The sequence below is a fragment of the Talpa occidentalis genome, unplaced genomic scaffold (assembly GCF_014898055.3).
Source record: "Talpa occidentalis isolate TD23 unplaced genomic scaffold, MPIMG_talOcc4v2.1 talOcc4.9, whole genome shotgun sequence".
Classification (NCBI taxonomy): domain Eukaryota; kingdom Metazoa; phylum Chordata; class Mammalia; order Eulipotyphla; family Talpidae; genus Talpa; species Talpa occidentalis.
This window is the reverse complement of record NW_023605305.1, coordinates 107,031,997-107,042,840: the sequence shown is the minus strand read 5'-3', so window position 1 is coordinate 107,042,840 and position 10,844 is coordinate 107,031,997. Positions and strand designations below refer to the sequence as shown.

At 44.9% G+C, this 10,844-nt stretch overlaps 1 protein-coding gene across 2 annotated transcripts; it reads right to left on the bottom strand.

Annotated features, from left to right (window-relative positions):
* Nucleotides 1-235: 235 nt before the first annotated feature.
* On the bottom strand, nucleotides 236-7,733 carry RBM15 (RNA binding motif protein 15). 2 transcript variants are annotated; one of them, XM_054691679.1, is made up of 2 exons: nucleotides 4,575-7,733; nucleotides 236-2,931 (listed from the first exon to the last, which is right to left on the bottom strand). In XM_054691679.1, exons 1-2 carry the CDS (start codon nucleotides 7,429-7,431, stop codon nucleotides 2,924-2,926), a joined length of 2,865 nt encoding a protein of 954 aa, XP_054547654.1. In that variant the 5' UTR covers nucleotides 7,432-7,733; the 3' UTR covers nucleotides 236-2,923. The 2 variants fall into 2 exon arrangements, with proteins under 2 accessions (XP_054547654.1, XP_037356588.1); XM_037500691.2 differs by having other exon boundaries at nucleotides 236-608.
* Between the last annotated feature and the right edge of the window lie 3,111 nt (nucleotides 7,734-10,844).

Below are 10,844 nucleotides of genomic sequence, written 5' to 3'. Positions count from 1 at the left end.
ACCATTTCCTCAGCAAGTTGAGGACCGAGAAGCAAATGATCCCCTTCACTGCAAACAAAGGGGGGTCACAGTAACACTAGTGATCCTTCAGCATCGACACACCGCAATAGTCAAAATGATGGTCTCCCTGCTTCTTGCTCAAGACTTAAAAGATCTGAGCAGCAGCAAGTACCCCCTCAGCTGCAAACAAAGGGGTCAAAGGTTTGCCGTCAATTCACTTCCAGGCAGAAAAACATTTTCCTCAAAAGAAACAATTTATTTAGAATAAAACAAAAGCAGCTCAACTGTGAGCGCACGTTTGAGTGACAGCTACTTTTAAGCTGTGTGAGCCATAAAAAGGGTTTTTTCTTTACTTTTCCAGAAATCTTGTGTACACAGCACAAAGCAAAGAGGTCATTTTTTTTCCACTTAAAACACCGGCATTGGCATCACAATAGCAGATACACAACTTTAAGCTGCCATTTTAGTAAAATGCACAAATACTAAACAGATTAGCTTTTTCTTCCATCAAGAGGCCCATGTAAACTCCACATAAGCCACAACTTCTCTTCAAAAAGGTCCATTAGAGCTTTGAATTCCGTATCTTCATCTGCTGTTCACCAGTTTTGCTTGCAGGGGGGGAAAAAAAGGTTATTCAGTACAAATGTTTACAATATTAAAAATATATATATTTCCCCTATGCCATTATAGATGAACATAAACATTAACAAGACCTTCCTGGACAGTCCACCGTGACTTCATAAAGCACCAATAATACCCACTGGCACAAACCTTTTATGAACAGACAAATAACAAGTATAATAGGGTGGGCTTTTTCCTAAAAGACTGCAATTAATTTAGGATTAAAGGACTGAAACTATCCTTTATACTCATGTAACTGAGTAAGCCATGTCAAGAAATTTCAGAAAAAGCAAGTTTATAATCAATATATTGAATTATAACTTAAAAACTTGATTTGAAACTGTAAAGGTGGAGTTCAAACTTTTATCTCCTCTATTTCATTCTGTAATTTAAATGGAGCAACACAATACTCCGTTATTTGTAGAAAGGGCTCAAGATATAAAGCCATTTAAAAATCCACCTTCATCTGTGTTACCAAAGACAGCAGCTGTTACTTTCTTTTAAGAAACACTCATACAATCGCTAAACAGCCAAAGAACACTTTAGGACTTTTACTTATCAACTCTGTTTAAATCATACATATAAAATTCTTCATTATGCTTAACAGTTCACTGTGGTTACTGAAATAAATTTCTCCCTTTAGGGACATCACTATAACCAGAATGTTAACAGAGTCAGCTCCACACTTTTGTTCTTGTTTGTATACTTAACTCCTATCTCAAAGCCAAACACTGTGGCAGAGACAGAGAAAGAAAAAAAAAAAAAATCCAGAAATTCTCTCCAGAAAATTTTTTTCCATATAGGCAGCAATAAGGCCCTCTTCTCAAGAGGATTTCCTAATTCTGTTACCAGAGTTTTTGGTGAATGGTTCCTATATGGACCCAAAAACTATAGTTCAAACCGTACTTGCATAATGAGCAAGTCATGTCTAACTAACGTGAATTTAATTTTTTTTTTTTTTTAAAAAGCATCATCAGTGAAAACTTGCTCATAAAAGTTTTTAAATAAACCTAAACAGTGTTTGACTCTGGAAGCAATGAAAACACACCTTACTTGTACTATTCCTCAAATGATCTAATTGAGCCAATAAGGGCCAGAGTGTATTACCTTCAAAATGTCACCAAAGCAATTTTAAGATGTAATCCTTACAGGGAAAACTCTATCTACTCTCAGTTCAGTTACAGTATACATCTTACACCAGGTATTTAATTTTGTGTGGAAAATTCTTCATAGGAATCCCAATTACGACCAACAAATATAAAAAAAAAATTCGGGTAGGGGCTGAACAATTGCCTAATTTTCCATCAACTCTGAAGTTGAGTTCTAAAGTCTTAATTAGTTTGAAGTTTTTTACCAGTAACACTTAATAAGTCATTAAATGGTATACATATTGAAAAGATTTCTTTCCATTCATTTGAACTGAGTTTCAGAAAAATCAAGTAAGCGAGTATTTTTCTAAAAAGTAAAATCGGTTGTCACATAGAACATCCAATGTAGGGATTATGAAATTCTGGCCAATGAGAATTAGAATCAGATAGTTTTGGACTTTTGCTTTCATTCCATTCTGAAGGTTTGAGTAGATAGCTCACACATATTATGAATAGGCAACACAAATAAGAGATTCATCTAACGATGGCACTTGGTAGGTAAGCACCAAACTAAACATAATTAGTTATTTATAATACATACATTTAGAAATGTACCAAGCCATTGTTTCAAAAAACATTGAAGCACAAATTGCCAAGATCTAACAAAAGCCTTGATGTCAGATAAAGATTCAAACAAACATGGAGCAAAAACCACAGTAAGCTGTCACATCAATCAACTTAAAAAGAAAACAAAAAAGAGAAAACCACACATATTTTGTATTACAGTAAAAATTAGGAGTCATGGACTTCACTCTAAAAGAGCAAAATCATTTGTCCAGCCATCTTACCAATAGATATTCAAAAGTTAATGGTTAGTGAGATTATTTAAACTGGAAAAATGTATCTCGTCACAAATTGTACTCTGACCCCATGTATGCACACCTGCATTAGTTTCTCAGCAGGTGTCTACTCTCGAGTGACATGCCAGTCACAGCTTTTTAAAAGCAAAAAGCACTGAAAGTCTTAACTGTAGGATCTCAGGTATTTTCCCCTACAGGCACACCAAGAACCGTTGTGTTCATCTTCCTTCTCTCAAAATGGCTAATTTTTCCAGTTTAAAAACAAAAACCTCCAAACTTAAAAAATTTGTAAAAGCATAGTGAAAATCAAAATAGATGACACAGCAGTGATGAGGCTCTCATGCTCACATGCATTTAGACACCTGTCAAAACGGAAAATAATAAATTACATGACATTTCCCTGGGTTATTATTGGTGCTATTTCAAAACTACCAGCTTTGATAACAGAAAGAAAACAGTTGGCTTCTGCCAGGCTTTCAACAAGTCACTTTCACAGAACAGAAACATGACCATGATCCAAAAGGTCCTAAAGTTTCTAAAGTTTCTAATCATAATTATCAAGGGCTTTAGCTAAAGTCCTCGGTATTTAAACCAAGGGGGGAAATATACTAATGACCTGAGAAACTAGGAGTGGGGGCAGGAGGGTGAAAAATAAGATTAAAAACAAAAACAATCCCAACAAAAAGGAAAATTATCCATTACTATTAACCAGCAAAAGCCCTTGTTAAGAACCTGGAGTTGATAGAATCTTCAGCTCTGGGAAAAAAAAAAAAAAACCTGTGAGGGTAGGTTAAGCTCTTCTGTATTAATTTCTGGTATCTGGGAAAATAAAATAATAAAAAAGGGTTTTCCTACACTGACATTTCAATTCTGAGGTTGGTAAAAATATTAAACACGAAATTTCAAGGTAATCGAAACAATTTCAACAATGTAACCACTACTGTATAAGCTTGGGGAAAAAAAAAATACAAGCCAAAGTTTTACAGAGCATGTCAAAGGCATTTCACCATGACTTTAAAAAATTCTGTAATCTCAATATGGCTGATTAATGCCCAGTGAAATAAAAGATGACTTTATGAGCCTGCAGACAACTCTTCTTTCTATTACTGAAGTCAGAAATGTGAATGGATACAAAAACAAAACTTAACTTGGATGGAAAACATTTAAGTTTTGAAATATGCACAATGAAATGACAACTGTACCTTCTACACCTCTCTGAAAGTCATTGGAAACACCACCACAAACCAGTAATCGACCAAAGAATTTTGATGTTAAAAGCACCTATCACTTCTTGCATACTAGTGTAAGCGTAAGACATAAATGGTTTGTAACATATGCCTCAATTTTTACTGAAGTTACAGCTACAAACCAAAAGTGCATTTATGGGATACAGAACTCAAGAACTAAGGATAAAATGTGTATGTTAAGGAAATTCTCTGGGAATAAACCATATATTTTAAGAGAAATACTCAAATACCTGATTAAAATTATATTGCTATACCATTTACCAGCTTACACTTTTGAGATTCCTGATCAAATTTCAGCCACACAAATAACATTTCTGGCACAGGGACTATTTACCTACATACCAATCAAGCCATTTTTAGTTGTATATTACCATCTTTATATAGTCATTGGGCTCTCTCCTCCAAAAGCCTGACTTTTCCAAATTTTGGTTTTGTAACTTTGAGGAATTCTTTTTTAAGCTCGAGGTTTAAAAAAAAAAAAGTGAGAGGAAAAAGTTACTCATAAAATTGGGAACTCCTAATTAAAGCAAACCCAGCTGCCTGCTACCTTCAGGGCATCCCTTTCACTTAAAATACAGCTAAATTGTCTTGACTTCTATTTTAAAGAGGTTTATAAAAATATAAAAAAGAAAAAAAGCTACAACTTAACAAGTAATCAAAAAGAAAATATCATCTGATGCTGTATCCCATTACATATCACAAAACAGGACCCATGTCAAAGAAGTAAATACAAGTTACACATGGACTTTAGGACGCACCACGGACAATGATCATGACCAGGTAATCTTCTTCAGATTTGGCCAGTGCCTTGGCAGGGGAATCCAGGAACTGCTGGGAGAACTCACAGGGTGGGAAGGCATGAAGGACCCCGGTGTTTTCCTTGTCTTTGTTGCCCCCCACAGGGAGGCTGATCACCCCAGCTGCCTGCTTTTGCTTTAAATAGGACACAAGGTTCCTAAGTGGCCTCTGAGTAGAGGTGGCAGTGTCTGACGTAGCTGAGGAAGAGGAGGACCGGCTGTCAGAACTTCCAGGCACAGCCAGAAGAATGGCATAACCATTGGGCCCTGCCACTTTGATGCGGCGAGTTACTTCATCCAACTTGGGCTGGTCCAAACGAAGACGCTGAGTGATTTTGAGCTGGGCCACTTTGCCTCCAGTTGAGCCCTCCACAAGAAGACTGCTAGCCACTTGGAGGTCACCCTGCAACAGATGCATGTTGGAAGGAAAATTGCTGTTCTTCAATAGAAGCATGCCCTGCCAGGCCAGACAGAGTTTCGGAGAGGCTGCTGCGGCGGGCGCTGTCCCACTATCCTGTTTCTGGGAAGGAGACTTCAGCTTCGACGACGCAGTGCTGGTGCTGGGTGCACTCCCATCAGACCGGTCTTCTTTTTTCAGAGGGCTTTTTCCCTCAGTGGGGGCTGCTGTCCGGTGCTTTCTATCCCGTTCAGCTGATGCAGAGTTTTTACGATCTCGCTTATCACCCTGGCTCTTCTCCAAACTACCTCGTCTGTCTCTGATGGGAGAGGGCCTTTCCAAGAGAAGACGGGAAGAACGGTCATTGTCACTGTTGTAGCGATCCCGGCTGCTGCTCAGTTCTGGACTGCGGTCAGGAGAAGGAGGACAGTGACGTTTTCGTGGGCGTTCACTCTCTGGGGACCTATCCAGATGTCGTCCCCCACTGTCCTCAGGGAGCCTCCGCTTTCGAGGCTGGTCTCTGCTACTAGGCAGATCTCGATCACCTCTATCCCTGTCCAAGGACCAGCCATCCCGCCTACGATCCAGACTATCCAGTGGCTCATAAGCAGGCACAGCAGTAGCTGCAGTCCGAGTGCTGCGTTCCCGGACTGGCGGTGGGGGTGGTACCCAATCAGAGTCAGAATAAAGGTCCCTATCACGGTCTCTATAAAGTAAGGGTGGTGTCCTATCCCGAGCACCCCTCAGAGGGTCAGGTGCCCGATGTCCAAAAGCATCTGTCACCAATTCATAATGAGTTAAGGGCAGAGGCTGCAGATATTGCTGCTGGTAACGATGTTCTGTATCTGCAAAGTCTACTCTAAGGCGACGATCGGGCCCACCAAGCGGGAAGCCCCGCATGTGGGTCCAGGCAGCATGAGCTGCATCCAGGCTTTCATACTGGATGTAGGCCCAACTATCACCTTTGCGGTAGTCTATGGTGCGTATGGTGCCAAATCGGTCAAACTCTCGTGCCAGGGCAGCAAGAGGCACCCAAGGTCCCAGGCCTCCTACCCAGAGGCGGGTGGTGGGTGTAGCTTTACCATACCCAATTTTGATAGGATTCCGAATTATAATTTTTCCAGACATTGCTAATTTGGCCCGGTGAGACATGTCTAGGTTCTCAAATTTAAGAAAGCCATAGGTACTGGTCTGGCCCCGGGAAGGCCTCTTGATGTCTACTTCTGTGATAACTCCAAAACGATCAAAAGCCCTTCTGAGATCACTCTCTGTCACAGTGATGTCTAAGTTGCCCAAGAAAAGCGTCCGGTTAGCTCGCTGATCGTCCTCGGGTGAGATCTCGTCCACTTCTCTGAAAGCAGCAGAACCTGCCCCGGCTCCCACCCTGGGCTCAAGACTGTAAGCCGGGCGCACTCGCTCATAAAACGGATAGTCGCGCTCTCTTTCCAGTTCGCGGGGCAGCGGCGGCGGAGGCGGAGGGGGCAGGCGGCCCAGCGCCAATTGCTGCAACCGGTAGTCTCTGTATCCCAAGGCTGCGCCCCCCGGGGAAAGGGACCGCTGGCCTCCACCACCTCCTCCCGGGGGGTGCCGGTGACCCCCGACAGAAGCCCCGGCCAAGCTGGCTGACGGGGGGTAAGAATCTTTGTCCAAGGGGGAGCGGCTGCGGCGCCGGCTCACATACACAGCTTCTATCTTCAGGGGCCGGTCATAGAGCACCAGGCGGCCTCTGGCATGCTTGGCCGCCCGCGCGTCCTCTGACCGCCGGAAGTTCACAAAGGCTACGCGCTCATCCCCGCTGCCAGAACCCGAGAGGTGACTGATTTTGACACTTACATCACCGAAGCGTTTAAACTCATGAAACAGTCCGTCCTCGACCGCCTCGTCGCTCAGCTGGGACCCCAGCTCGCTGATCTTCAGGGTCTTGTATTCCCCGCCGTCAGGAGCTGAGGAGGCGGCCCCAGAGGAACGTGACTCCCCGCCTCCACCCCGGGAGCTGCTGCGCGACTCGCCCCCGCCCGAAGAATTTTTGGTGCTCGGGGAGCTGTAACTATGCAAGCGGCTACTGGAGCTGCCCCCTCCAGTGTCATACTCGCGGCTGCCACCTCGGCTGCTGGACTTATCCAGATGAAGGCTGCGCCGAGACCCGCCGCCGCTGTCGGTCTTTCCGCTGCTGCTCCCATTGCTGCCGCCAGAGCCCCCTAACTTCTTGCTGCGCTCCCCGCGGGAAGTCGAGTCCTCACCGCCTCGGGAGCGTTTGGGCTTGACTGGGGAGCGCTCTTTTCCCTTCATCGCTGCGGGTCGTCGGAGGTCGTCTCCGCGGAGCTGACTAACCCGCCGCCCCGCGCTGGTTTCACACAGCGGAACCGCACGCCGCCATCTTGGACTCCGCCGCGGCAAAGGATCCCGCCCCGCAGTCTTCATTGGTCAGCTGGCTCGCCTCTTCTACAGTCTCATTGGGAAAGCTGTTTGTCAGTCTTTACATCTCCCCGCGCTCTGGGGAGGCGCCCGCCCAACCACTGTTATTGGGTTCCCAACGCCCTAGTCAGAGTATCTCATTGGCTATATTCTTTGTCCATCTTAACGGTTCCTCGCGCCAGGTTGTAGCTCCGCCCCTTCACTCTGTGGTCACCTGATCCGAGATCTGGAGGCGTTGATTGGACAAAGAGTCTGCCCTGTAACGGTACCTCTTGCGCGCTGAGAGCGGTGATCCCGCCCCCTCATCCCTTTCATTGGTTTGTGGCCCCGTCCTTTAACCCACTATTTGGGAAGTTGGGCCATCTGTTCCAGCGTTTTTCTCTGAGAGGCCGGCTCTCAGCGATCTCGCGAGAGAAAGAGCGCTCCCCGTTCGACCAACTTCTCCGGCGGCTGAAAGAAATTTAAATTTGATTGGATGTTGTCAAGCACGTTGATAGGCTCAAGTAACTGTCCATCACTCGCTTGCAGGAGTAGGCTGGGGGCCTGAGGACTGAAGGTGAAAGAATAGAGCACGCGCATGCTGTGCGACGTCACTTAGACGTCGCGAAATGGTGACCGACAGCCAGCCCCGCCTCCCCACGTTTTTGGCGCTTTCCCCTCAAACGTTTATTCCGTCCCGGGCGTGCTTGGTTGCGCTTCCACACGCGGAGCTCGAGACGTTCGGGCTCCCCGCGCCCTACTGGACAGGCCCGACGCTGTCGGGGCCCACAGATCCCGGGGCGGACACCATTTTAATCTCTGTGGCCTCGTCGCGAACGGCGTGGAAAAGCCCCACCTTCCCGAGCGCGAGGAGGCGCGGCCCGCGGGCTCTGCCGCCTGCGGCGCCTCCCGGGAGCAGCCGGCCGAGAAGTCGGGGTTCACTAACGCCCCGGGGCGACCTGAGGTCCCGCCGCTGGGAAGCGGCGCCGGACGGGCTCGCTCGGGCGCCCGGCTCGCGGGGTTCCCTGTTCCCGCCCAAATTCCCGGGGTACCGAGGGGGTGACGGTGCGGCCAGCCTCGCCACCCTCAGGCTTGGCCGGGCTGGCTGCTCCGCGACAGACGCGTCTGTGCTGGCTGCTTTATGTTGCCAGGGCACGTAGATTTTCAAATTCCGTGTTGTAGCTTTTTTTTTTTTTTGCTTTTTTTTTTGGTTATTCTGTAGCGACTGCTCCTCCCCGTTGAGGAATCGAGTGAAAGGTACTCTCTATGCACAGGTGCCTCCCCGCATCCGGTTAGTTTATGGTCGAATCCAGTAGCTCGGCCAACTTGCGGTCTAAATTCACTTCCTTTGGCTCTCGCCATCACTGTCCATAACCCGGCTTCCATTCTTTCCACAGACCTGGCAGAATCAGACAATGCAACAGCGGTGCGAGGGCTGGTGATGGGGAGATCGCAGAAGGGCTCTGTCCTGCCGCGCTCCCGCCTGGTGGAGGTGGGGAGTGCGGAGTTTACAACGCTTGGGTTTTCTGCTGTCTCCCCAGGTGCACTCGGGGCAGAGGGAGTGAGATCTTGTACCGATCCTCTCCTAACCACCACGCCTAGGGAATGGGATGTATTTGCCCGTGACATTTTCCACGGTACCAATATTGTCCCCCCAAAAATCTGAACTCGAAAACTGTTTTAGATAAGGGATGCAATCTGTTTAACCCTGCCTTGGCTGTTCTCTTTCTAAAGAATCTTGAAAGGAAGATGTGGACCTTTTATACAGATCAAGGAAGCTTGAAAGAACCCAGTATATAAAAGAATAAAAATCCATGTTAGTGTAGTATGTAGATACACTCATTGTATTAAAACTAACTATTAAATAAAAATCTGGGACCTCCCTGGTGGCGCAAGGGGTTAAGCACCGCACTATGAAGCAATCAGCAGCCTCTGCAACACAAGTTCGATCCGGACTGGCCAGGGAGCTACCCACATGGCGCAGCAGACCTCTCCTGACTCACCCACTGCTTCTCCTCAGCAGTGTATTTCAGTGGATCTGCCTGTTCTGTTCCCCATTCTGTGTATGGTGAATCCTCTCACCTCCCGCATCTCTGGCCTGTACTCCAGCTCTTGTATACATAGATAAATAAATCTTTAAAAATAAAATAAAGATTCGTTAGGTGGAGAGCAATATGTATAATATGCTACTACTTGAAGGTTTAAAAATATATATGTACATGCATATTTTAATAGACTCATAGAAATTTCATTGAGAATACTTGGGAAATCATTACCAAGACTACACTGTGGAAGTGGGGCTTGAGGCTCTGGTGGGAGTGATACTCTGTTATTTTATACCCTTATGAATTACTAAAAAAAAAAAAAAAAAACCTTGTTTCAACACATGCATGCTGTAAATTTTGTTTTTAAAAATACTAATTTTTAACTTTAACAAGACTTCCAGGGAAAAAGTATACAAAAATAGAATACATGTACTCAACACCCTATTTCAACAATTTTCAAATCATGTCAATATTGTTTCATCTACACTCTTCCCATTCTCTCCTCACTTCATTATTTTGTTCCAGGCTTATCTGGTATATTTCCTGCTCCAGACATGGAATTAGCCATGTCTCCAGGAGTTCTGGTTCCTTTTAGTGGGAAATTATATTTAAAGATAAAAATCAGGATGCTAGAGGATTAAAAAAAATGAACACATTATTCGTAAAAGCACAGAGCATTCAAAGAAAAAGCCTTACATAGGAGGTTTTAATCTGTTTCAAGTTTATATTAATACAATGCAAGATTGAAGTAAAGCCATTATCTTATTACTCAATGTAATAGTCAATTCAAATAAACCAGACTCCAGAGTGATTATTTTTGCTCTAAATTGACCTGTGAAGGTGACTCACTAATCAAAGAAAAAGGTAATGACCAAACAAATCAGTATAGTTTCCCAAACATCATGATAAAGATGGAGGAAGCACTGTAGTTGAGGGAGAGAATTCAGGGGCCTGGTATTAAGGTGTGTGGCAGTATCTAAGGCTCTGTCAGTCTAAGTGACTTGCCATTTGAAATATAGGGAGCTTGATGGAAGCCACTGCCCACAGCGGCTTGTAGCATCTACAAGCAGAAAGGCTTGTAGTGATAGTGTGTCAAAAGAATTGGTAAATTTTATGCATAGACAGGAAAAGGGTCTGGATTATGTTACTATGGATAGTAACAGCCAAAATACAGCTAGTGTTGGGGTGGGGTGGGGCTGTGAGGAGAGAGAAACAAGGAGTGTGGGTAGGAGAGAGAATGCCCAGGACAGAACTGAACAATGGCAAAATTTGTTGATCTATGCTGTAATTAAAATAAACGATTGTTGTTTTGTTTTCCTTTCCTTTTATGCTCTTTAAAGTGTGAAGCCGTTTTAGTGAGGTCGTGTCAGCCTATTTTCACATTGGTACTTGAGA

Coding starts and splice junctions, on each gene's coding strand:
- RBM15 (XM_037500691.2), bottom strand. CDS start 7,431: ATGAAGACTGCGGGGCGGGATCCTTTGCCGCGGCGGAGTCCAAGATGG. Junction 609..4,574: donor GGTCATGATCATTGTCCGTG/GTGCGTCCTAAA, acceptor CCCCCCTGCAAG/CAAAACTGGTGAACAGCAGA.